At 40.1% G+C, this 27,952-nt stretch overlaps 1 protein-coding gene across 3 annotated transcripts in view; it reads right to left on the bottom strand.

Moving 5' to 3' along the window:
* Window positions 1–26,690, bottom strand: part of LOC140510254 (protein regulator of cytokinesis 1-like) — a 34,445-nt gene extending 7,755 nt beyond the window's left edge. The window contains exons 1-11 of one of the 3 annotated variants that reach the window (XM_072618715.1): window positions 26,442–26,690; window positions 14,813–14,933; window positions 13,845–13,967; window positions 13,472–13,705; window positions 11,725–11,895; window positions 10,645–10,794; window positions 9,226–9,373; window positions 4,231–4,367; window positions 2,449–2,544; window positions 1,015–1,161; window positions 40–150 (exon numbers count right to left, since the gene is read on the bottom strand). In XM_072618715.1, the coding sequence (XP_072474816.1) occupies window positions 40–150; window positions 1,015–1,161; window positions 2,449–2,544; window positions 4,231–4,367; window positions 9,226–9,373; window positions 10,645–10,794; window positions 11,725–11,895; window positions 13,472–13,705; window positions 13,845–13,967; window positions 14,813–14,933; window positions 26,442–26,524 (1,521 nt within the window). In that variant the 5' untranslated portion in view covers window positions 26,525–26,690. Of the gene's footprint in view, window positions 1–39; window positions 151–1,014; window positions 1,162–2,448; window positions 2,545–4,230; window positions 4,368–9,225; window positions 9,374–10,644; window positions 10,795–11,724; window positions 11,896–13,471; window positions 13,706–13,844; window positions 13,968–14,812; window positions 14,934–25,966; window positions 26,295–26,441 lie in introns of those variants that run through there. The other 2 variants (XM_072618722.1, XM_072618730.1) reach the window with 2 other exon arrangements.
* Window positions 26,691–27,952: the final 1,262 nt, after the last annotated feature.

The raw sequence follows: 27,952 nt of genomic DNA, 5'->3' as shown, positions 1-27,952 counted from the left end.
GAACCCTATCCACCCAAACCCTTTGTAATCTCATGTTACCTTGAGAACTTTGCCTGCTATTTTGGATCCCAGGCTTTCCCTCTTGCTAGGAATTCTAGGTGTACTGCCATAAAACATTTCGTCTTCTATCTGTTGGCTCTTCTTTAGATGCTGTAGGAGCCAGAAAAAAACAGATAATCACAATTAAAAAACAGGAAGGTTAGATAGACGAGACAGGAGTGGGAGATGAATTGAGAGGCAGGTCTGAAACATGCCGTTAATAGATAAAGCATTTTTTAAGTGCTCACTATGTGCCAAATACTGTACTCATTTTAAAAAATAATCTGGTATCAAAATATTCATAGTATATCTTTTTGCAGGAGTAAAGACCTAGAAACAATATACATGCCTATTGATTAGGGAATGGCTAAACAAATTGTGGTACATTAATTCAATGGAATATTAACAGCGCTGTGAGAAATGTAGGTAAGATGGAAACAGAAAAGCATGAAAGATATATATGAACTGATGCAAAATGATGTAAGCACAAAGAGAAAAATATTATACACAATAACTTGATTAATATAAATGGAACAACAAAGCAATCAAACTGAATGCTACAATGTTACAACCAAGGCTGGCCTCAAAGAGGAGCTACGAAAGGGAACCTTTCTCCACTTCTCTGCAAAGGTGAGGCATGACTGGTGTGTAACATTGCATAGAATATCAGATTTTTTTGGTTTTGTTGAACTGGTTTTTTTCCCTGTTTACTCTTTATTATAGAGGGTCTTAGGGAGAAGTCTGGGGGCAGGGACAAATATATTGAGGAATGAAGGTGATAAAAAAAAATATATCAATAAAAATTTATTGTAAAAAAAAAACAACCTGATGTCACATCCATAGGGCAAAAGCAAACAACAGCTGAAGGCAAAGGGCAAACCCATAGTCCCTAGCAGAAATGTTATATTACACATCATTATTTTCAAAAATACCTTTACAGCTTTTCTTCCTTCCCTTTTCTTTATTCAGACTTACTCTCTCCTGCTTGGCTTTCTCTTTCTCCAAACGATGCATCTCCCGCTGCTCCATCACATAGTCCATGAATTTCTGCCCATTCACCACAAAATCCTTTGAATATTCTTGTTCCCATAATTCAATTTGTGCCTTCAACTCCTCTTCCAGCTAGGGACAAAAAGGAGAAGGGGGGGTTACTGTCTCTAACTCTTTGGTCACAATGAAAATCTCTTCAATTGAAAACTTCTGTTCAGGAGCGTCCTGGTGGTATTTCTTAACAGAAACACATAACTCAGCAAAGGATGTGCCTGTCAGTGCCTGAAATGTTCAGAGGCTAAAATACTTAGAGGTCTGGTTCATTCACAGCACACTGAGAAGGAAGGAAAACCCACAATCCTTCACTTTTTCTAGGAAGTTCCTGCTTTGGGGGGAGCTCATCATGCTACAGAACTCACTATTTCTTAATCTCATGAAACTGAAGGGCACTTTTGAGTCTTAAAATGTGCCTTGAGATATAGATACTAGTTCTAAGAATTTAAGGAATGTAGATTTTTTAAAAAAAGACAGGGACTAGGAAAATTTTGGAGCTAAAAATCCTATCTTAATATCTTCCCCCTAAAGGCGTACATAATTATTTTTGATATATGCATAATTTCACAATTAATATCTTGGAAGGGAAATAATACACCACAATAAAATTCATTGACTGAGCCTCTCTACTCATTATACATCCCAGCCTCAAATCTCTCTCTGCTGTAGTCCATCCTCCACTTCTCTATCCAAGTTTTCTTTAAGTGTGAAATCTGACCAGGTCACTCTCCACTATTTAATCAATTCTATTACCTCCAGGATAAAATAAAAACTCCTTTGTTTGGTTTTTTAAGCTCTTTATAATCTCACTCCATTCTGCCTTTCCAATCTTTTGGTGCCTTATTCTCACTTCCTATTCCTCACACAAGACATTCCACCCTATGTATTCTCATTGGCCATGTCCTATGCCTGGAAAGCTCTTCTTCTGTCTCAATTTCCTGGCTTCATTGACTTCCTTCAAGTCTCAGTTAAAATCCCAGTTTTTGCAAAATACCAAGTATTCCTTAATGCTCATATCTTCCCTCTGCAATTACCTGAAAATTATCCTATATAGATCTCATTTGCATATAACAGTTTGCAGATGGTCTCCTCCATTAGACCTTGAGATACAGTCCTGAGGTTCAATTGATGAAAAGAAGCCTTGATATGAGTCGTTTATGTAAATTAGATAAGCAAGAGTAAACCCAAGGCTCTCACAAAGCTACAGGGGCTCGTCCCTGAGCTATACAGAGAAATACATCACAGGCTCCAAATGTTCATCAACATTATTAGATTAGTATATAGAAGGCATTAGTTATAAAACAAAACCTTCAAGTATATGATTTTCTGGAATTAGGGGTCAACCAGCCAAAGAAATGACAATACCTTAAGGAAAGTTCTTTGGAGTTTGCCTCTTGCTTTTTCCTCCTTCAGAAGGTTTCCACCACGGTTAGTAAAACGACTTGGATCCGAAGCTTTTCTCTGCGGAGACAATGACACTTCAATTAGAGTCGGCATTCAACCAGTAAGTCTACGCATAACGAGTTAGTTCTTTGGAAGTCTCTTCATCTCAAAGAGCTACACTTAGAAGGCGCTAGAACAGCTCTAGTTCTAAGTTCTAAGGTTCAGCTATCATAAAACTTAAGTCCAGCATTAAAAAAGAATAAACCAAAACTGAAAAGACGTTTCAAAATCCGGCAGGCTGACAAGCTGGAGAACTGATAGAGGTAATGATCACCCCCATTTTCTGATTATGCTTAAATGATGTCAACCACAGAGCTGCTGAGTTGATTTCCCAGTCCTGGAATGCTCTCCTCCCTCACTTCTACCTCCAACTCCCTGGTTTCCCTCAACATGCAGTTCAAAGGTCACCTTCTGAAGGAGGTCTTCCTTGGTTCCCCCTACTACTGCTAGTAACTTCTCTAAGTTTACTTCCCATTTAGTCTGTATATAGCTAAATATTTACATGGCTCTCCCATTAAAATGTAAGCTCCCTGATGATAAGGACAATAGTGTTCTGTTTTGTTTTTTTTCTGCGGGGGGAGAGGGGAGTTTTGGCTTTCTTTGTATCCCCAGAGCTCAGCACACAGTATGTGCTTATTAAGTGCTTGCTGACTGCCTGGCTCTCTCCGTCTCAGATTTTCCAGTCCCAACAAGAAATGGAAATTAGAAAATACTGAGATTATCTCCCCACACTAGCCACGTTACCTGAAAACGGATCCAAATGGATCCCAAGCTAAAACTCATACTAGGGCAGTTTTATGAGATTTCAAGGGGATGAGGGGTGGGGAGGAAGCAGTTTATGAAAATTAGGAGACTTAGGTGATAAAGTCAAGGGTCATAAGAAAACTTTTCTAGTAGCTATTACCAACAATTGCTTAAGACAGTAGACGTATAACTTTCTACAATCCACAAAATCAAGCTAAAACAGCTAACTGTAGCTCCAGTCATTAACTTGTTAGCAGTAAGAGAAATTTCCAGTTTAAGCTTTATTACAAAGATATTATGTAACTAGTTATCACTTCAATATTAATGGTCACTCTGCAAAGTCTAGGTATATTCCCAGCATTTACTAAGTTCATTATTTAACCTGATATAAATCTTCCCCTTCTGCTGTTTTTTGACGTGTAAATCTTTGATTCTACCTTCTGTAAAATTCCTATGAAACTATGTAACTAAGATTTTTATATGGCTGCTGAAACTGCTGCTCAAGGCCCACTGGTTTTTATACACTGTGGGGGCTAAGCTGTGAACATGTAATAAACCAGTGTTTGTATTGTTTCTGCATGTGGGTATAAGTGACACAAGTACCTATCAACAAATCCTTGGACACTTCACAAGTTTCATCAATCTTGTACTGCCAAAGTCACACAACTGTGCACCAGGCAATTTGACATAATTGGCATGGTAGACAAAAAGCTGCCAACGGGGCAGAAAAATCTGGAGTTAGTTCAAGGACTGCTTGTCATACTGGCTGAATGATCGTGGACAATTAACTTAACCTCGCAATGCCTAACTATCCAAGACTGTACATTGCAAAGAAGGGGAGGACCTGCTTTGTTAAAGGGAGTTTCTTCATCTAGGAATCCCAATGAAAGCCTCAATCCATTCTCGATCCCCATTTCCTTGGCTGCCTTTCCTCTTGTTCTGCAAATATCAGGAAAGTACCTCAAACTCCAAGAAGTGTTTCCAATGTTCTTCCCACTTCTGGATGCCTTCAAAGAGCTCTCTGTGCACCTCATAGTAACGTTTCAACTGCACCACCTCAGCGTCATGGAGCTGGAGCAACGTCTCTGAGTAGTCTTCTGCGTGATGGGCAGGGTCAGACAGAAGAGGGAGGAAAAAACCCAGATTTACCTCCATTAACATTTCATGCCCCTCAACAGCCATGACCCCGTTTCCCCTACATCCCCTCACTTCTCTACTCAGCCTTTAATGCAAGTCTGATGAGAAAGAATACATTCTTATTTTTCAAAGACATGCTACATTCTTCTATAATACAAAATTTAGACTTTCGTTCATTTTTTTAGTGAAGTATTTTTAGACTATGCTCAAATTCACCTTAATTGTTCACTAACTTTCTCACCATATGGTCTCTTAAAGAACAGAAGCACAGAAACAAAGATGAGAAAAAGGCAGCGACACCCACAAGGTGCGCGTAGGTTTTCAGAGTGACATCACCATCTTTAGCCCAGTGAGTAGATTGCTACTAGTGACTTTAAAGTAACTTTCTATTTATGTTAACTATGGACATAAAGGAGGAGGTCATCCCTTGGGGCTGTTGCAGTCCCAGCTTCTACACAAGGCTCCATGACATCTCTCCCCTTTCCCAACCTATCCCTCAGACAGCTGCCAAAACAATCTTCTTAATGCCCAGATCTGATTGTATCAGTCCAAAGCCTCCAAACCTATTGTCTACAGGATAAAACACAAACTCTTTAGCCTAGAATTTAAGAGACTCTCCATTTTGTCTCCAATTTACTTTTGTAGCCTCATTTCATATTATTTCCTTTGTGAATCTTACAGTCCAGATAAACTGGACTGCTGGATGTTCCCCAGTCTTACCCTGAACTCTCCAGACTCTGTACATTTGTATAAGTGGTTTCCTATCACTCAAATGCATTTCTTCCTCATGTCCACCTACTGAAATACCTCCCTTTTGTCAAGGTTTAGCTCTGGTGCCACGTCCTTCGGATGATTCCTTTCCCAATTCCCCAGCGAACAGTGTGATCCTCTCTTTTCAAATATTCCTAGATCACTTCAGATTTCTCCTGTTACCCTATCATAGTGGACACAGCACTGGGCTTAGAGTCAGAAAGACCTGAATTCAAATTCTACCCCCAAGACTTACTAGCTATATATCTCCAAGCAAGTCATTTAAGCTCTCTCAACCTAAGTTTCCTCATCTGTAAAATGGGGATAGTAATAGAACTTGCCTCACAGAATTGTAGGAAATAATATACATAAAGGGATTTGCAAACTTTAAAGCTTTATGTCAATGTTAGCTATTATTATTATTTCCCTTCCCACAGTTATCAGTCAGTATACATGACATATTATCATATCTTTAATTTCCCCTTGGAAAGCCAACTCAGTCAGCTTCAACTATACTCTATCTGGATGACCCTCAAACTGACATTCAGTTTCACCCAAATCTTTACTGAGTTCCAACTAATATGCAAGGAACTACGCTAGGCACTGGGGATGAAAAAGTCTCCTCCCTCAAGCAACTCGCATTCTGCCAACTCAAATTCTAATCTCATATCTACAATCACCTAGTAGGACATCTTCATTTCCATGTCCTGCCATCATCACTGATTTAGGACATCTAGAATGGAACGTCTTTCCTACTGGAAACAAACCTCCCCTTCTTGCATTTTTTTCTATTTCTATCAATGACATCACCTGGCCTCAAAACCTCAAAGACATTTTTAACCTCCTCCCTCTCAGTTGTCAAATCCTATTCATTCTTTCTCTGAAATGCCTCTTATAGCCATCACTTCCTTTTCATTTCCACTGCCACCTTCCTAGGTTAGCGCCTCTTAATCTCTTACTAATTATTTAACAATTACTGTAACCTAGTAGGCCTGCCCCTATCTTTACCATTTATTTTCCAACTATCCTCTCACCAAATTGTTATTAATAAAAATAATAACCAATGGATCATGTGAGCAACAAGATGGTAGACTAGACAATTTCTCTGGTTCCTACAACCTCAAACTCCAAAACAGAAATAATGTACCAAAGATAAACAACTTTCACTGTTTCCATGGTCTAATACACCTAGAATTTTTTTTAAAAAAAAGGTAAAAAATATCCTCCTAAACTCAGAAACTGAAGCCCATTGACCCTGACCTTGACCCATCCCTAGCTCCCATGCTACCAGCACTAGGAGACCCAAGAACATGACACAATCTTACATCAAAATCCACCCCAACACCAGTGGAACAAATTTCTGAACTTCTAGCGCCAGGTCAGAGAACTGAAGAACAGAGATGGTGGAACAGATCATCAGGACACTGTATTGATGGAGAGCTGTACGGCTTTCTACAATAAGCCTGAGAGAAAGAGCATAGCTTCAGACCCAAAAGGTACTACTTAGGGCAAAAACCTAGGCTGGTAAACAATGAAATGCACTTTGGTGGGAAGAGGCTGAGATGCTCTGAAATTCAGTCCCCAAAGAAACCACAGTTAGAGAAGAGGGAGTCAGAAGTGAGTGATAAGGAAAATAAGAGGAGAAAAAAAGACAGAAAGTACCAAAGATTTCAGAAAGAAGAAAACTCAAAGATTTTGTACAAATCAACAGGAAAAACAATAACAACAGAAGGAAAAATGCCATCTGGAACTAGTGAATGAGTTCCAGCATCCATGAAAAAATACTGCAAAATGAAAAGAAATGATCCAGCTCTTGAGATAAGAAGACCATGTAGAACTTGAGGTGAACATGCAACCGGAAGGTGTTGTTTTGAAGTAGTTTAAAAGAGAAACAAGAATTACAGGAGTAGAATTTATGGACTGTACAACAAAAATAACGAGAATAAAAAACTTGAATCTGTAAAAAAACAAAGGACAGAATGATAGACTGGGAATAAAACGACACAACTGAAGGACGATCTAGGAAACAAAAAAGCAAGAAACAATAATATTTAAAGAAAATGTGCTCACTATACAAACAAAACATACTATTATCTTTGAAGACAGGTTGCACAGAGATAATCTTAAGCACCAAAGGTCTCCCAGAAGAACACAACAGATAAAAATCTTTAACACCATCATGAAGGAAAAATAGAAGAGAACTTCTAAACATAGAAAATGAAACTCCAATTGAAAAAATTCATAAATTGCTTCCAGAAAAAAAAAAAAACCAACACTGCGAACTCCTAGATACCACGGTTAAATGTAACAATTCAATTCAGAAATGATTTCTGCAAGTAATCAGGAGAAAGACCTTCAAATACAAAGGAAAGGACGGTCACATAATGCAAGACTTCTGCATCCACTAGAAGAAGAAGGGAAGGGAACAATGTATTCCAATGAGTCTTGGAGCTCAGGATGCAGCCCAGGGTGACCTGTCCTACAAATCTGAGCTTAACTGTACAGGACAAAACTCTCCCCCCTTCTCTCACTTCCTCAAACTACAAATACGCTTCAGAGGGCTGTCCTTGGCCAGTCACAAAAGGTATGATTATAAAATAAAAAATCTGTAGATGGCACCAATCCAAAAATGTGACCGCAAGCAAATCACCTGACTTCTCAGTGCTCACTAAGAGCTGTGGAAAACATGTCAACCTACCTTGGTAAAGGGAGTTTTGTCACCTGGAAGTTCTGCATATCAATGAAATCACTGGTCCAATCCTCATCCATTGGGTATTGTATTTAGTCCTAAATAACCACAGTTTAAAAGGGTCCTGACAAAACAGAGTTTATTCAGAAGAGGAATACCAGACCATAATGGGGATCCAGTAACCATCTCATAGAAGGAATCACTCGCGTACAAAATATGATTCACATTTACCTCTGCAGCATGTGAGGGGCCTTAAATACCAGTCTAAAATGGAACAGTTAAGCACAGAGAAGACTGGGGAAAGCTGTCAGGTCTCCCCTTAGGTAACTGAAAGGCTATTATAAAAATGAAGGACCAGACTTGTTTGATTCTCTTTCAGGTAACTTAACTAGGACCAACAGGAAGAAGAAGATAGATTTTAGCTTATGAGAAGAAAGTACTGCCAATACAAAAGACCATCTTATGGGACAGAGAACTTTCCATTATTGAAAATACCCACAAAACCACACTGCTGGAAGGATCTTCTCTGTAACCTCTGGGATCAAGCACAGCAAATCCAATCCTTTTTCCACCATCACAATCCTCCAAATATTTGAAGACCTCTCATGTTTTCTGTGCTCCCCTCCCACCAAAGTCTTCTCTTCTCCAGGTTAAAGATCCCAAGTTCTTTTAAATAATCATTGCCACAGCATTGTTTCCAATCCTTTGACGATTCTGTTTATCATCATTTAGTCATGGTCCACTTTGTAAAATGTGGCATTCAGAGGTAGTCCCAATATTACAGGCTGATTTGAGAGGCATTATGGGATTATGTACAGCGAGCTGATGTCAATAAAATATGCTTATAGATCCTGCCTCTTACAAATCCTGGCTATGGGATGCCATACAAGTTACTATATCTGTCAGTACTCTAGGCAGCTAAGATTATAAATTATGAATAGGTATCAATCAATCTGTCTAGGTACAGGGCATTTCCTCCCTGGAAGTTTCCCAATGCCAGTGAAACCACAGGTCCAGGCACCCTTTTCTCCCTCCTCACCCCAAAAATAAATCAATTCCTTCATGGCTCAGGTCAACCTCACATCATGTTAGTTTTTTTGGTTGCCACATCACATTACTGCCTCACATGGAGCAGCCTATCAATTAACCTGAACCTAATTTTTTTCATCTAAAAAATAAGAAAGCCAGACTAGATTATCTTCAAAATCCCTTTCAACTCTTAGTCTGTGATCCCATGAATGAGAAAAGGCAGGCTGTGTGTGACGTCCTCTTATACATGTATATGCTTGCTGTTAGACAAATAAGTGAAAATAGGGTAACACAAAAGAGTGGACAGACAGGTTCATCTATAGGACTGCGTTGACCTCTCCCAAACCAACCATCATAGTAGGCACCAAAGGCCTCTCTCTGCTCCTGGCTGTAGAAGCACTTTTCCCAATACAGAGCCAGCTCATCTCGGACAGATTCGATCACCTTTTTCAGGCTCTGAATCTTCAGCTCTCCTAACCGATCGGCTTCTGACTGAAGCTGCCAAAAGGGAAAGGAAGCATCAGAAAGAGCGTGCTCTCTTCTTTCTTCAATTTAATGTATGGAATAAAACCAATTTTCCATGACATAGTATAATAAAAAGATGACTGTATATGAAACTGCAAATCTATTATGTACAACTTGCTATCCCTTTTAAATATAACAATATAATATTATAAAGTATTCATAATGTATTACATATAATGTAATATCATGTAAAATTCTTTTTTTCCCTTTTTTCTTTCCTCCCTCCTGACCTAGAAATGGCCACCTTTAGACACAAATAGGTATGCCTATGTAAAATTATTCTATACATACTTCTATTTATCACGTCTACCTCTGGATGAAGATAACATCTTGCTTCATATGACCTTTATAGTTAATCTGGGTATTTACAATAGTCAAAATGACTTATTTGCTCAAAGTCATTCTTAAAACAACATTGCTGTTACTGTATACACTGTTTTCTTGGTTCTGCCCATTTTGCTCATTATTTCATGCAAGTCTTTCCACGTTTTTTCAATATCATCAAGCGTATCATTACTTATAGCACAATAGTATTCCATCACAATCTTATACTGACTATTCGCCTGAGCTCTGCTACCTTTCTTTTCTCTTTTTAATGGGCCAGACACCAGGCCTTAGTTCAAGGCACTAAGAAAGAATTTTCTTTCCTATAGGATGGGTTTTGTGGATATCAGCTTACCCCAACAGGGCAGGATATACAGTAATGGATCATTAGGCCATTTTTCAAAATGCTAACTATTCAAACCTTTGTTCCATGATGGTTTCCAAGAGTAAAATCACAAAAGAGCTTCCCAGCAAAAGAAGTCTTGTGAACTGGATTTAAGGAACAGGGCCTATTTAAAATCGCTTTCAAAGGAAACGTTTTATAAAAAACAACCCTTACAGACTCCAATGGCTGGCCCAGTTAATCAATATACAAGCATTTATTAAGCACCAACTTTGTGCCAGGTACTATCAAAAACAAAAATGAAATAGTCCCTGCCCTAAGGAAATTTACATCCTATCAGGGGAAATGGCATATACATTAATAATCACATACAAAATAACCAGAAAGAAATGAGGGTTGGGAGAAATGCCAGTAGCTGGGGGAGATCAAGAAAGACTTCAGGTAGCAAGTAGCACTTGTGTCAAATTTCAAAGGAAACTAGGGAGGTGATAAGAGGGCATTCGAGGGATGGGAGAAAGCAAACTCAAAGCCACTGTCTCCCCAGCCAGCGCTTCTAATGCCTACTGTGTTTCCTTACCGCTTTTCTCCTCTTGAGTATAGACCCAGTCATCAATGTAGCCAGGACTTCTCTCTCCTCATAGGGAACTTGTAACTTGTCCCATAGCTTTTGGATTTGAGAATGTAGTTCTTCACACACAATTTCATTCTCAGCTCTCAGCACCTCTAACTGGGAGGGAGGGAGGGAGGAAGGGAGGGAAGGAAGGAAGGAAGGAGAAAGAAGAAGGAGAGAAAAGAAAAAATTAGAGAAAAGAAAAAATTAGAGAAAAGGGCTGCTTCACAGTATATCATTCACCTTCACAGAGTAGATGCCTAAAACACACCAGCTTGTAGGGAGAGGGACAGCAAATGAGTCTTCGCATTAAATCAGGAGGTTATGTTTGTATTCACAATTTTTTCAGCATATGGACTATGAAACGTCCAGAAATCATCATTTCAGGGAAATGCCACAGTACAGAACTTCAGCATCCCAGTCTAGAAATTCTCACCAAACACTAGGTTGACAAAGGGGATGAATCAATAAATGTGCCTACTATGTGCCAGACGCTGTGCCAAGCACTGGGAATACAAAAAGAGGCAAAAATAGCCCCTGCCCTCAAGGAGCTTATGATCTAACGGAGCAGTTTATAAGCACACATACTCTGGAATGGAGTAGTTGCAAGTCAGATACACACTCGGAACTTCAGCAGGACAGTGATGCCCTCTTCCTCCTCCACAGGAGGAAAGCCACATCAGCACTGCTCAAACATCAGCACCCCCATCCCTCCCCACAGTTACCTACCTGTCATCTTATTAGTTAAATGTCTTTCATTCATTTGGACATCTGCTTTTTCGTAAACTTGAATTCAAAAAGAGATTTTTAGTTCTTTAGCTTTTCTCTCCCATTTTTCCTCCTCAATTCTTAGTACAAAGTTTCCCCTTTCCCGTTAGAAATAGGTGACAAAAAGAGTGAAGTGTTATTAAAAAATACTGGGCACTCTTAAGGCTTTGGATGAGCATTCCAACTCACAGAACAAGACACTCTCGAGGTTCTGATCCTAACACGCTCTCAACAACAGACTAGACTTTCAAACAGGACCTCGGGTCAAGATCTCCATACCTGATGGAGCAGGTCACGCAGAGCTGCAAGTTTTTCCAATGACAGATCAGCAGCGTCTTCATCTTCACATAATACATCCTTTTCAACACTTGTGTCTGGGGTATAATCTAGCTCTTCCATAAGGAATAGGATCTGCCTCTTTGTCCTGTTAAGTTCCTCCTGTCTGCATTCCTAGAAGAGCATAGAAATTATACGTGTCCCTCTCAGAGTGAGTTGAAGTGACTTTCAGAAAAGGTGCCTATGCGTGCGAAGCTTCAACTCTAATGCCTCAGCCTGACATGGAGGTAGCCCTGGGTCCCTGAAAGTTGTGGCAGCAGGATGCGAGCCCTGGCAGGTCCTCACAAGCTAAAAAGGCCTCAAATATGGACCTATGAACTACATACATATCTACTCTGAAGAAGCTAGCTGAGCTGGGTGGGGGCCACAGTAGGAGGGCCACAAGGTGATGAACTTTTAAACCACAGCACCTCTTTAAGAAAGACAATGTGATGACTAATAGGAAAATGTGTTTAATAAGAATGTATGTATAGAATCCATATAAGATTACATGGCATCTAGGGGAGGAAGGGAGAGAAAATTTTAAACTTATGGAAGTGACTGTTGAAAACAGAAAAGAAATAAATTAAAAATAATAAAAAAGGTATATAAGTATTAAGGCTTTTTTGCTTAAAAAAGAACATTAAATTGTGAAATGGTTTTGGCCAAGGCAACAACCACATCCTTTAGAATGGCTAACATTTTGATCGTTTTGTTTTGATGGCTACAATTGTTAGAAATTCATAAAGATATGCTGTTGCAAATTGAACTGAAGCTTCCATATTTTGCTTTATAGGGTTCAGATAGGTCTTCTCTCTAGGAGCAACAGAATTCACCAAGATCGTTTAAGTTACACTTCAACTGTAGTCATTTTTTTTGCCCTAAGATCAATCAGCTCATCTTTAATATAATTTGTATCAAAAGGAATGGAAATCAATAGTTCAATTTTAACATCATTAAGATAAAAATAACTTTTGAAAGACATTTAAAGTGTTTCCAAGAATTTACAGATTTCTATTTTCAAAGAATCTGTAGAAATTTTTTTTTTTATCTGAGCTCCGTCTTGGTAAAAGCACTTCCTTCAGAATTTCAAAGTTTTGCAACAATGTAGGCCTCTAATCTGTTCTATCATGTTATAAATTTAGTCAAGAAAGATTGTAAATTTTTTAGGAGCATCCATGATGAAAATTGAGAGCTGTGGTTCATTCATAGAATTAAAAATATCTGCCAGATGAGCTAACAAAGATAAAATTTTGATTTTTAAAAAATATTTTACATGTTATTATTTTTCTTCAGCATTCTTTTCTTTTTAACTTTTGAGCTCCAAATTCTCTCTCTCCCAAACTTCCCCACACTCACTGAGAAGGCAAGCAATGTGATATCAACTATACATGTGAAAACATGCAAAACATATTTGCCTATTAGCCATATTTTTAAAAAAACATGAAAAATAAAGTGAGAAAATTATACTTGAAAAAAAAACTGTGATACAATAGAAATAGCACCAGAAAGGAACTCTTTAAACCTCAGTTTCTTCATCTGCAAAATGGGGATGATGAGAATATTTTACAAGGTCGTTTTGAGGATAAAGTCATCGATTGTAAACAACCACCACCATCTATCAGCAGGAAGGCTGTGATCCGTGTCAGGGAAGGGTCTCCTGCTGACTAAAATGCAGACACTTGAAGCGCCAGGGGTCTCCACTGCATACCTTTGTTTCCGCCAGGGTTGCCAAGTAGCATCTGAACTGGTCCAGCTCCTCCAAGCTGGGCACTGAGTCCCTGTCTGTGCTGTAGGGAGTTGTGTGGAGGACCTCACAGAAGGCCCGGTCTTGCTCCTGAAGCCTTTTCAGCTCATGCCTCCTATCCTCCTTCTGCTTTAATCTGACTTCCAGTTGGATGCGTAAGTCCTTCTCCAGCTGCAGCATGGTGAGGCCCTCTTCCTCCTGTGCAAGAGGAAAACCACATAAGTGCTGTTCAAACACCGCCCTCCTCCCCTCAGCCCCCATGAACCGTAAAAAGGGAATCTGAAGGCGGGGAGGCTGAAGAAGACTGGGAAAATATTCCAATTAGTTCAGAACTTACTTGAAAATGTTCCACCTTTAATTCAAAGCACAGACTATCTAGTTGTTTTCGATGTGATGCTATGCTTTCCAGAAGCATCCACTTCCTATCCTCTTCCTCTGCAATTATCATGTCCAACAGGCTCTATGGCATGAGGAGGGAACAAATCAGCAATCCATCCTCTTCACATTCTTGAGAACATGAAAACCCAGTAGTTTCAAGAGCGATGCTCAGGTAAAACCTTGTTGATCTGGCAACGTACAGCTAATTTCTTTGGAAATTTGGAATCATGGTTAAATGACTTGTCCAGTTAGTAAGTGTCTGAGGCTAGATTGGGACTCAGGTCCTCCTAATGCCAGGGTCAGTGGTCTATACCCTGATCCACCTAACTGCAAGCCAGCACCCTCCAGCTAATTTTAAGTAAGGAAATATTCTCTCAAACCCCCCAAATCCAAAGTCTAGTGCTAGATGCTATTTGCTGGGCAATAGTCTCCCCACACTCTCTTGGAATGACTTTGCATTTATTTTTCACTTATACAGAAAAATGAAAAATAAATACTAAGTAATACAAATTCTTTCTCCAGTAGAATATAAACTCCTTGAAAGAAGGGATTATTTCATTTTTTAATTTCTATCTCTATCGCAGAGCTGGTGCCTGGCTGGTGCTTAAGAAACGTTGGCAGAAGTGAAATCCACTGATGCCTAACATGCAAACAGCATGCCTAACATACCTTTCAATATGCTCTTTGTCTCCGCTAGTATCCCCTTCAAGAGCAGATTCTCAACTGCTTTTGTGTCAAGGAACCTGCTGACCGTTTGGTTATACCTACGAACCCCTTCTCAGAATCATGTTTTTAAATGCATAAAAAAATGTGAGATTACAAAAGACACCAATTATACTGAAATATAGTTACCAAAATATTAAAATAAAACAAATTTATGGACTCTGAAGACCATGAACAACACTAGCAGTTAAAAGCTAGACTCACTTTCACCACTTCCGTCCTTGCTAGCCTCTGGTCTTCTGGAATCCCCATTGCCTCAAAGAGATCCTGAAGAAAGCTCAGGGCTTTGTAGAGATATGCCATTGATTCCACAGCCAGCACCTCACTGAAGGAAATTAGTGGTGGTAAAAAACAAGGAGAAACAAATAGAAGCAAAGTGGGTCCCTTCTCAGCTGAGGGAGAAAGACTGAACAAATCGGGTTACAATAGAACACTGCTGTGTCATAAGAAACAACGATGATAAGTAATTTGGAGATGCTCAGGAAGATTTGTGTGAACTGATACAGAATGAGGTAGGCAGAACCGAGAAAACCAATTACGTAAGTCAAAGCAACACCTTTAAAAAGGAGGCCAAACTCAAAGTAGTTGCAATTATCAATCTCAACCTGAGAGAACATAATTAAATACATTTCTTCCCTCTTGGTACAGATGTGAGGGACTGCAGAATTGAAATCTTGCGTATATCAGAGGAGGTTGTTTTATTGGTCAGTTTGGGTTATTTATTTTTTATTTTAGCAATGGAGGACTCAGAGAGGTAGGGCAAGTTTTTTGGGAGGTATTAAAAAAACTAAAAGTATAAAAAAACCTTTTTTAAAAACGTGTATATTTTCATTCAGTTTTATATATTTCAAGCACTTTCATATCATCTAATTTGATGCTTATAATAATCCTATAAGGTATTATATTTATTTTAAAGTCAAAGAAGCAAACAGACACAGAAAAATGAAATGCTGTGTCCAAGATTATGTCCCTTTTTGGGGGTAATACCGTATCTAGAACTCTATTTCCTGACTCCTAGGTTCAGGGCCCTGTTTACTTTAAGGTTCCCAAATGGAAGGTATAGAAAGTGATCATAATGTTGAGTGCAGGCAATCTTTGAGTGACTGTCACTCAACTGCTTTGTCACGTGAAGGCAGAAAACCTTCCTTCCTAATCAATCCTCATTCCATAGAATCATAGCATGCCAAAATAGGAGGGGAGCACAGAGATAGACAAAACTCCTGTTTTATAAATGAAGAAACTAAGCCCTAGACTCTGATGATAAAATATATCTCCCCCTTCTTGGCAGAGAGGTGGTGGGCCACAGGTTCACAACGAGGCATACGTTATCAGACATTGTAAATGTATCCATTTGCTTTAATTACTGTATTTCTTTATTATAAGAAAGGATGCTACTGGATTGGTGGAAATTACTGAGAAGTGGCAGAAATTTTTAAAGCGTCTATAATACATAAAATAAAAGAAACTAAGGCCAGAAAACTTAAGCTATGCTATTATCTGGTGGCACAACCAGATGGGATCTACATCTACGCCTGCCGTCTCCCAATTCACGCAGTCTTTCCTAATGCTTTTTTCCTCTAACCGGAACAAAAAACATTTCCCAACTCTGGCATCATCATTAGAGCAAAATACCAATTTAAGTCATGAAAATAAAGGTATCTTTTCTTCATCTATACTCCCACCTCTAGAGGGCATACGGTGAATAATGCATGAAAACAGCATCAGAAAAATCCAACAACTTGTACAAAGGTTATTTTCTCATACCGACCTTGTTCACAACAAACCATCGGGTCCTCAAATAGGCGATAAAGACCATGATTGTATTATACATCTGGGGTGTATGGAGCATCCCTACTAATTCCTCTGTCACTCAATGAACGAACAATATTTATTAATCCCCTACTACATTCAAAGACAAAAAAGTCTAAGACATAGCCTGTGTCCTAAAGCAAACTCTCAATAAATTTCAGCTAAAACCCTTCCTTCTGCAAGCAGTCTTTGCTGACCCCCCATAACGCTGGTGCCTTCCTCCGCCATTCTCTTGTCTGTATGTCATTTGTACATAGTTGTTCGCATGTTGTAGCCCACGCCCCTCCCAATAAACTTGAGAGCAGGGACCGTCTTTTCCCTTTCTTTGTAATCTCAGGGCTTAATGTAAAGCCTGGCACACAGTTGGTGCTTAATAAACGCTTGTTAACTTGTTGACTTTCTTTCTCGCAGTTCTAGCAGGACTTTCCAGCAGTTCCAGCATCAGTTTACCCAACTATCACCCACTCATCTCAAGAAACTAAGCGGAAGGAAAGCCATCAAAATTGTGTTTTAATGTGTGTTTAACCCTCATCAACTTCTTTCATCCCTGTCTTCAGCTACTCAGTCTTACCTATGTGACAGAGCTTCAAACAGGAACATGCGTTCAGATTGTAGGGTTCTTACTGCCAATTGTTCTTTTTTGTCCCCCCAGTAACTGACGGCTCATTTTCTGCTCTGCATATGCATGTAATTCAGGTTTTCACACCTATATGTATAGACTACAGGTCGTTATTTTCCCCAGAATTTATCTCCATTCAGAACCCACAGAATCACAGATCTCTGAGTTGGAAGGGACCCCAAAGGTCATCATCTAATACAACCTGTATCTGAACAAGAACACCCTCTATACTCCATCAGTAACTGAGTACCTACCACGTACTAGGCACTGTACTAGGTTCTGGGCAAGTAGTCATCTAGTTTTTGTTTCAAGACATTCTTTGAGGGGAAACCCACTACCTTCCAAGGAAGTCTATTCCACGGAAAACAGCTCTAATTGGTTGGGGATTTTTCTTACTTTGAACCTAAATATTCCTCTTCACAACTGTCCCTGGTTGCTCTGGTTCTGCCCTCTAAGACTAAGCAGAAAAATATTTAATCCATCTTCCATGTGATGGACCTTCAAACGCCTGAAAACAGTTATCACGTCCTGCTTGAGTATTTCCTTAAACCTTCCTGTTACAACTCAAGTTCTATATGCCAGCATGGTTGCCGTATACCAGTGTAAAACCTGGCTTAATAAAATCCTTCCTAAAATTTGACATCCAATACTAATACAATGTTGATGGGGCTATGAATTGGTTCAACTATTCTGGACATCAGTTTGGAGTGATTTAAGAAGAACAAATAAAACAGTCCATACTTTTGATCCACCAGTCATTCTACTGGTCAAGGAAGCCAAAAGACAGAAAAAAAGATCCAATAAATACAGTAATATTCGTAGCAGCACTTGATAGCAATCAATCAATCCACCAGCACATATTAAGCACCTACTATGTACGAGGCACTGTGATAGGCACTGAAGATAGAAAGAAGAAAGTAAAATCGTCCCTAGCTTCAGAAAGTTTACATTCTAACAGGGGACACAACCCATACATACATGGGTGCATATCAAATATGTACGAAACAAGGCAATTTTGAGGGGAAGACACTAGGCAGCTGGGGAGGAATCAGGAAAAGATCCACATAGAAAGTGATGCCCAAGATGACCCCTGAAGGAAATCAAGGATTCTAATAGGTGAAAGAGAGAAGGGAATTTGTCCTCATCCTATGGGACGGCCTATACAAAGACAGGAGAAAGGAACTTAAGTGACACATGGAAATCAGCAAGCTCTATAACCACCAAGCATGTAAAGGGGAGTAACATATAGAAACATGTTTGAAAGGAAGGAAACACACATTTATCAAGCCCCTACTACATCAGGCATGGTGCTAAGACTCAACAAATATTATCTCATTTGATCTTCATGTAAATTGGCTTATTATTTCCATTTTACAGTTAACGAAACTGAGGCAGGCAGAGGTTTTTGTCTTGTTTTTTCTAAGTGACTTGCCCAGAGTCACAAGTTAGTAAGTGTCTGAGGTCAAATTTGAACTCGGGTCTTCCTAATTCCAGGCCCAGTAATCCACTGCACCACCTAGCTGCTTTAGGCTGCCCCTTGGTTTGGGGGTCAGTTTGTGATGGACTTTAAATATACAACAGAGTTTATACTTGATCTTAGAATCAGTCAACTGAATTTAATAAATAAGGGAGTGACTTGGTCAGACTGGCACTTTTGGAATTTCAATCTGGCAGCTATATGGAAGATGGATTGGAGAAGGGAAGAATGTGGCAGGGAGAACAAATGAGAGGCTATTAAAAGTCCAGAAATAGCAAAGAAGCGGAAACAAAGTGGGTCTTCAGCAACTATGTCCAACTGAAATAAACAGAACTAAAAAGACAATATATACAAGAACTACCACAAGGTAAATGAAAAGATCGCCAAGAAGCTAAGCTTTAAGTTGTGAAAAGACCGATCATGGTCTCAGAGTACAGAGAGTGAAACACACCTCTCTCCTCACAGCAGAGAGATGGGGGTGGGGGGGGCGCTATTAGGGAAGACTATGGTACACATTGTTAAATCAGATCATTATATAAGAGAGGAATCAACCTGGTCAAGAAATGACAATGAAGTAAAAAAAAAAAATCAATAAAATGTGCTTTTAAAAACTGTTTTAAGAAAAAATCAAAATAAATAAATGTGGTGCCCAGAACTGAACATAATATTCAAGATGCTGTCTGACCAAGGAAGAGTACAGTTCTCACCTCCCTAGTCCTGGATTCTCCGCCTCTTCTGATGTAGCCTCAGACTGCTTTCAGGGTTTTTGTTTTGGGGGTTTTATGGCTGTCATATTCTAAGCTTGCAGACCATTAAAACTCACAGATCTTTTCCCAACAATTTGCTTTCCAGTCACACTGATCTCATTTTCTACTTGTGAGATTGGTATTTAGAACCTAAATTTATCCCTTTAAGATTCTATCTTAATTAGATGTGGCATAATATTCTGATCTGTGAAGATAACTTTTAATCCTAAACCTTTTGTCCAGTTTATTAGCTAATTTGGTACCTGAAAGCATAAGCATCCTTTTTATGCCTTTATCCAAATCACTGGTAAAAATGTTAAACAGCAAAGTGCCAAGCATAGATTCTTCTAATCTTAATATTCTAATATTCTTCCGTATTAGAGACTCCTTTCTGAGCTGACATCAAACCACTAATGCGTATTTAAGTTTATTCAATCAGTTCTGGCTTAACCTGACTAAACTAAGATATATTCTTTATCTTTCTATCTTTTCTACAAAAAGGACATTAGCATTCTCTCTCATGTTTTACTAAAATCCATATGAACTATTTTTCAATATTCCTCGGTTCTACTAGTCTAGTAATATTGAAAGTTATGCTTTCTCGGTGACCCTACTGGTTCCAAGCTCTGCTTGTCAACCAGTATAGAGAGAATGCCCCCCCAGTCTGCAGTTTTTGTTATTACCTACTACCCAGCACATGCTTGGTCACCCCCTAACTGTTAGCTATCATGTACCAGCAACTGGAGAGGCGCCAAGACATCGTAGCCCATCCATCACCTTTTGCTGCCGTGGATCTATCCAACTTGTCTATTTTAATATGAAAATTATCAGTAAAAGCTGGCCTCATCTTGAATCCCTTGCTGATCTCTAGTGGTCAGCTCTTAAATGTGCTACTACTTGGACATTTTTAATGTTATTTTTTTCCAATTACATGTCAAGTCAATATTAAGAATTCATTTTTATTAAGATTCTGAGTTTCAAGTTTTTTTTCCCTCCCTCCCCTCCCCTTTTCCTAAAATGTGCTGTAATATAAAATATATTTCTATATTAGTTGCAGTCGTGAAAGAGGAAATAGAGCAAAAGGGGGAAAAAGCACAAAAAAGAATAAAGGATACTTTGATCTGCATTCAGAGCACATCCGTTCTTTATCTGGATATGGACAGCATTTTCCTTCGTGAGTCCTTCGTACCTGTTTGACGGTTTTTTTTAAATAAATTCCTTTTAATTGTCTTTTCCCTGAGTTTTGCCTCATTAATAAAGGTGAAGCCTCAAATAAATAATTATTCTTTTAACAGTAATCTTGTCCAAAAAAGGAATTATTAATGCGGCATGATCTGTTCTGCTCCAATTTGTTTATCATATCACCTTTCATGTCTAGGTTACCCACCTACTTGGACACTTTTAGTGTGTGACAGGAGAATCTGGCACCATCTATTCTTAATAAAAGGTTAGATAGGTGGCATAGCAGATAGAGTGCGGGGCCTGGAGACTGGAAGACTCATCTTTGTGAGTTCAAATCTGGCCTTAGACATTTATTAACTGTGTGATACCCTGGGCAAGCCACTTAACCCTGAATGCCTCAGTTTCCTCATCTGTAAAATGACCTAAAGAAGAAAATGGCAAACCACTCCCAATATCTTTGCCAGGAAAATCCTAAATGGAGTCATGAAGAGTCAGACATGACTGAAAAACAACATTCTTAATAAAACCAAACTGGTTCTCTGTGATCTCTGCTTCCTTTTCCAGATGTTCACTAACCATCCCTTTAATAATATGTTCTAGAATTTTTCCAAGAAACAAAGCCAAGCTCATTGACCTATAGTAGACTCCTTTCTCTTCCCCTTTTTGGAAAATCAGGACAGCCATTGAACCTCTCAATCTTACAACCTCTTTCCAATTTTTCACGATCTTTCAAAAATCAGAGTAGCTCAGCAATAACACGTGTCAGATATTTCAGTCCTCCACTAGATAATTCATCAGCACCTAATGACTGAACTCACCAAGGACAACGAAGTGCTCTTTTACAACTTCCTTATTTGAGTATTAAATCCCTATTAGTAATTTTCATTCTGTCCTTTCCAATTCTGAGATCGTTCTCATCAGGGAAAGTAGAAACTGGACAAAAATCAAAAGTTCTGGCACCAGTTTTCAATACCCCTATCCTCCCAAGCAGGAGGGCCTGTCCCTTATCTGATCATCCATTTCCCCAACATAGCTTTCAAAACCTCTTTTGTTAGCCTTAGGATTCATCAGCAACCTTGGCTGACTCTGAACCTATTCTTACAGCTACATCCATACAAAAAAAAGGCCTTGCTTTTGCATTCAACTTCTGTTACCAAACAAGGGCTCTAGTATTCCAGTCCAGAACTGGAATGACCTCATTTCCCAAATGTTTTACTTGACCATTCAACAGCCACTCCCCTAAGAAAGTTCAGAGACTACTTATAGAAGTTGAGCCAACAACTCTCCAATACCGGCAGCAGGAAATGAGTGGAAAGAGAGCTAATGCAACCATGGTGACTGAAATTACTAGAATTTAAAACCTTCATGAGGAAAAAAGGGAGAAGGAGGCTAGACAGACAACTAGCAGGGTTGGAGAATTGAGGGAATCAGGTCAGATGCCTATGGAAGCTCCTTTTTTACTGAGCCCTCCTCCAGGATCCAACTCAATTCAATACATACTTATTCCAGAAGGAAAAGACTTAACAGGGAAGTTCTAGTGTTCAGCTTTTGGGGAAAATATATACAAATAACATTTCTAGTTTCTATTCAGCATCAAGTCAGAACCACAAAACTGCCTAAGACTGAGGTGCTATTTTCCCCAAGAACCTTGGCTGACTTGACCTAGCTCTGAAAAGCAGCACCCTATCAAGACAAATGAATGGGAGGATAATAAAGCAGAAGTCATCTTCAGTGTCCTATGCTAAATTAAAACACCTCAGGCAGTTTTTTATTTTATTTTTATCAATATTTTAATTTATTTAAATAAAAATTTTATTAAATTTATTTTTTAATATTATTTTACTTTTATTTTATTCTTTTCAATGAACAAAAATATTCTTTCACCCCCTACTTCCCACTTAAAACAAATAAGACAAAAACAGAAACCTTGTAAGAAATGAGCATAGTCAAGGCAAATAAATTTCTTTATTAGTAGGACATGGGAGAGGAGTTCCTAACCCAGGGGTCCACAGATTCAGGATCCGTGAAATTCAATGGGGGAATATATGTATGTATGTGTGTGTGTGTGTGTGTGTATATACACACACACACATATATATACACATATGTATACAAATATTATATGTTTCCCCATTGAATTAATATACATACACACATATATCTTTATTTCCACTATTCTCTAACTGAAATTCATCATTTCCCTCAATTATTTAAAAAACGTGATTCTAAGAAGGTGTCAGAGACAGCCATAACACACAAAAGGTGAAGAATTCCAGATCTAGGGCTATTGGTCAATATACTCAATGTCCTCTGAAAGTGAAGCTTCTGGACATGTCTGCTTCCTTTCTACCTCTCCCCTGTATGTTAGTGTAACAGCTATTGGCAGTACTGATTAGCCAAACTCCACCTACCCTTATCAAATGTGCAGCTTCCTTATCCCAGCACAGAAATCTACCCACTGACTTGAAAATATGGCTTGCTAGAATTGTGTTCAAAACAAAATAAAGTCATTCTAAGTGATGAAATGAGGCATCAGTCTACGAGTATAAGGAGTCTAACTGCATGGGCTTTGACAGGTCTTGGCTGCTCAGAGGTTTGGGGAATGACCTACTTTCCACACCAGGGGGCTCCTAACCATCTTTTACGGTCTTTATGGACTGCTTTGGCAGGGTGGTCAAACCTATGAAGCCCTTCTCGGAATAATGTTTTTAAATGTACAAAATAAGACACGTAGGATTACAATGGAAATCAATTATATTGAAATAGTATCAAAAATTTTTTTAAAACAACTTCACATACTGGCCAAAAACTGGAAATCACAGGGATATCCATCAACTGGGGAATGGCTGAATAAATTGTGGTATATGAATGTAATAGAATGCTATTATGATATAAAAAATGATGGACAGGAAGACTTCAGAGAGGCTTGGAAGGACTTATATGAACTGATGCTGAGCGAAAGGAGCACTTTGTGCACAGCAACGACCACAGTGTGCAAGAGTTTTTTCTGGTAGACTTGGATCTTCACAGCAATGCAAAGACTTAAAAAAAAATCTTTTAAGGCAAAATGCCTTCCACTCAATCGCAGAATGCAGATCAGCGTGTGTGTGTGTGTATTATGTGTTGGTTTGTTATATGATTTCTCCCATTCGTTTTAGTTCTTCTACACCGCATGACTATAGTGAAAATGTATTCATTACGAATGTATGTGTAGATCCTATATAGAATTGTATGCCATCTCAGGGAGGGAGGGGGGAGGTGGGGAGTAGGTAGGGGGGAAAAAAAACCTAAGTTTCATGGTAGTGATTGTAGAACACTAAAAATAAATAAAATTAATATTAAAACAACTTCACAGACCCTAGATTAAGAGTCTTTGGGTTCTGGACCTAAGCTATATCTTGTATAGTTGGGGTCTCCACATAACCTTATTTCTAGATAAAGAAGCCTTTGGAAACTATGCCTTAAGGTGCTGGTTAATATTATTCTTTTTTTTTTTTTTTTAGTGTGTTTATAGCTCGTCTTCTCAATTTCATTGGATTTTATGGGGTGGAAGGGTCATATTTTTAAGGATACACACACATAAAAGTTAAAAAAAAACTCCTCTTGTGGGACTAATATTCAAAGTAGTAGCTTAAGATGCAGGCTCCCCACTCTTTAGTGAGATAAATAGGAACAGTGCACTTTCCTCAATTCAATCACTATTCTCCAACTTTCTGAACACGCTGAGGTCAACAACTAAGCTGGAAATGCAAACAGTCTGACCAGTTCTAAGATTTTCATGGTATCCACAGATGCTTACCTTGCTTTTTTGAATGAAAAATGTCCTTGGACCTAAAACATGATAAAAGGACTCATGATGCAAAATGCCATCCACATCCAGAGAAAGAAATATGCAGTTGGCACACAGAATGAAGCAGACTATTTTCTCCTTTGTTGTGTTTTGTTTTTCTCTTGGTTTCTCCCATTTGTTTTAATTCTTCTATGCATCATGACTGATGTGAAAATGTTTAATAGGAACTTACCTGTAGAATCCATATAAGATGCCATCTTGGGGAGGGAAGGGGAGAAAATTTGGAACTTATGGAAGTGATTGTTGAAAAATGAAAAAAAATTAATAAATTTGGGAAAAAATTTTGATTTAGATCCTTATAAGAAAAATGTCCTTGGGGTCCCTACTCCACTTTCCCCATGATCTGTAGCTGCTTGCCCCATGTTGTCTGGGGGACACCAAAGATAAAGATAAAAGCTAAGGGTTTTCTAGCTTTCATTCTACATATACTATCTCACTTAACTTCACAGCTCTGTAAAGGATAGACTACAGCACTTACGGGTTAGCCCCATGTCACAGATGGAAGACCTCTAGGCTACCTTTCAGATATAAATCTATGATCCTATGAAGGAAACTGAGGCTGAGGCCAGTTGACTACTTGACCACAGTCATGCAGCTGGGCAAGATTTCTATCAACAAACACTCCCAAGTCCAGACGGTTTTCCCAGGACACTGCAATTTATAAGCATTGCGAAGGCGCAGTAGTACAAAGTCTTTTGTGCGCAGAAATTATCCCATCTGTTTCTTTTATTACCCAAAACTGGCTCTTAAGAAATGTGTCTGCCTGTTTGCTGTCAGTTAAGCTCTCCCCCTTCCTCCCATGCACCTGCCCTTCAGCCTCCACCTCTGGGAACTCTGGCTTCTGATTGGTTAATCTTAACCATCTCTAATCTGATGTAGACATACACTGCCCGCCCCAGCCCCAACGCACACAGAGCATTCCCCAGCTCTCTTCCAGCCAAGCTTTCCACTTCTGGCTCAAGGAGGAAAAATCCAATCGATGTAGCATCCCTGAAAGAACCTGCACGAAAGAAGGCTCCAGGTCTCCAGACATGACCCTCCTGGCTTCCCTGACACTGCTCCCTCTTTAGTAAGATGTAAGTCCTTGGGGGCAAGGCCTGCACCTAGCTTTTTTGCTTCTGCATCCTCAGCGCTCAGCACGGCGTACGTCGAGTGCTTCCATGTTTCTTCCTGCATTCCCTCCAGGTCCACGGTTTCCATCTGCTCCTGCTCTACCCTCAGCTCGCACGCGACGATGTGATATTTACCAAGAGCGCCCCATCTGCAGGACGCTTCGCACGCATCGTCTGCCGCACTCGAGCCTCGCCACTCCGGACCGGGGATGCCTCCCCATTGCACGGATGAGGGAGCTGAGCCTCAGCAAAGGGAAGCATTTGCGTGGTTAAGCAGCCCAGACAACCGGACGCAGGTGTTCCTGACTCCGAGTCAACCCTGCTTTTCCCACGCTGCCTCTAAAGTCTGCGGCTCCCTAGGCTCCCAGCCCAGAGGTCCGCACGTGGGGACCCCTAAAATTAACATCCGTCACGGGCGGGGAAGAAGGGCACCGCAGGGTCAGGAAGAGGCAGGTGCAAACCCCAAGGAAAGGGGCCAGTACCGCCCCCCGCAGAGCAAGCCGCCCCTCGCCCCAGCCCCGGCCGGCGGCTCCTGAGCCCCCTACCCCTCCGCAAGCCCGCACCTCATGGCTGCAGCTTCGAGCCGCTGCCTCTCCACGCCAGGCTCGGTCCGGGGGAGCCCGTGGCAGCAGGCAGGTCCGATCCGGGGCGGACGCGGCAAGCTCAGCCCTCACCGCGCCCAAATGCTGCGCACAGCCGTCGGAAAACTCCGCGGGCGCAAATTTCAATCAGAACCGCTGCGAGCGTCCGCGCTGCGACTGGTCGGCGGCTGTAAGGACGCTCCGCCCCCGGCTCCGGAGGCCCAGCCTCCCCCGGCTCCGGAGGCCCAGCCTCCCCGGCACCCAGCCTGGGAAGAGGGGCCGCGGTAGAGGCGCGGAGGGATTGGGGGCCGTGGCATCACGAACTGCGCGTGGGATTTAATTCCGTCCCCGCCCCAAACAGCCAAGCCCACCAAAGTTCAAAAGAGGTCATGCAGTTAACCCTTCGGGAAAGGGTCCCCGCCCTGCCCCACCCCGCAAGTGCATTCGGATCTTTTACCCGGAGCTGCTGCACGGTCCTCCGTCCCGGTCTTCCCAACACAGCCTTGACACCATGGCTTTGCGCAGATGCGGCCCTGCCATTCTTCTGCTCTAAGAGCTTCCCTGGCTCCCCACTGCCCACCAAACACAGTGCAAAACTCCTTTGCTTGGACCCGGGGCGCTCACCTGCGCCTTTCCCACCAAATCTCACGCCGCTCCTCAGCGGCGCTCCCTCCACGCTGCAGCCAGACTGCCCTCGTGCATTTCCTCAACACGCCCAGCGCTCCCGCAAGTCAAGGGCTTGGCTCAGACTCCTGGCCCAGCGGCTTCTAACGTTTCAAAAGATCACCTTTTCCAAAACTAGTGCACTCACCGTGAAAACTGTTTGTGATACATTAATAGATGTTTGTTTCAAGAGACGGCTTGAAGGACATAGGTTTATTTTTGTTGCCTATGAAATGATATTTATTGAGGGAGTCCAGTGGCATTTGAAATACATTATCTTTAGTGCTTTAGTTAAAAAACGTAATGAGTGGCATACAACTTGATTTAGTGAATTATATATTTGAACTGTGAGCTTTTTTTGCTTAAAAAGCATTTTTTTTAAGAAAAAATATTACAGAGAGAAATTAACTTAGAACATGAAGGGGCTGTTTTTTGTTGATGATGGTTTGTACATTTTCACTAACCCATGAAAAATAAAGCTTTTTTCAAAAATGAGCTGTACGTGTTAAGAGTCAAGGAGATATTTAATAACACAATTGATGTGATTTAGGCTTTACCTTTAACTTTTTTCTCTCCCAAAACCTTAAATCTAGACTCAGGGATGAAGTTATTTCTTACTATTTCCCTGCACTGTTCAGATGTTTGTTGTCATGTGACGTAGCTAAGGATACTAATGACAGAAAGCAGTAGGAATCCTTTACTTAAAACTGGTAAGATCTGTCCAATTTCATGATATAATACTGATGTTTAATGAAAACATTCACATCCCTGTTGATTTCATATCTTATGGTTTATCCATTTTTGTTGTCAGTACCAACTACACTGAATTGTTTCTAGTAGATGGCTTATTGTCATTTTTGACTTGATCTGCTTTATTTTGCCTTCTTGTGGTGCTGAGGAAGGCACCATAACAACATGCTCCTTGCTTTCCTATCCTGAGCCAAGTTGATCATGACAGTGATTTTGGGTAGGGCCCTCCTGAAACCCTAGGCTGCCCTATTTCTTTGACCTGTAGGAACAGTTGCATCACGCTGACCAGTAAATTAACCTAATTAGTGGTACCACCAGAACCTAATTAGCCAGCATTTCAGGGTTATCATTATTATATTTTCTGCATACAATAATCTGTTGGTATGTTTAATCAACATCTTTGAGATTGCAACACTATAATAATATGTAACTAAGGAAGATTTTGTGATCCTTTTTAGGGTTTAGTTTCAAAGATCCATGGTCATGGTAATGTCTAGTTTCCAGATGTTTCATAATAACTCCCAGAAAAACTCCAAACATCCTAGATAGCAATTC

Source organism: Notamacropus eugenii, chromosome 1 (assembly GCF_028372415.1).
Source record: "Notamacropus eugenii isolate mMacEug1 chromosome 1, mMacEug1.pri_v2, whole genome shotgun sequence".
NCBI lineage: Eukaryota > Metazoa > Chordata > Mammalia > Diprotodontia > Macropodidae > Notamacropus > Notamacropus eugenii.
Note: the sequence above shows the minus strand (reverse complement) of the source record. Positions and strands in the feature narration are given on the sequence as shown.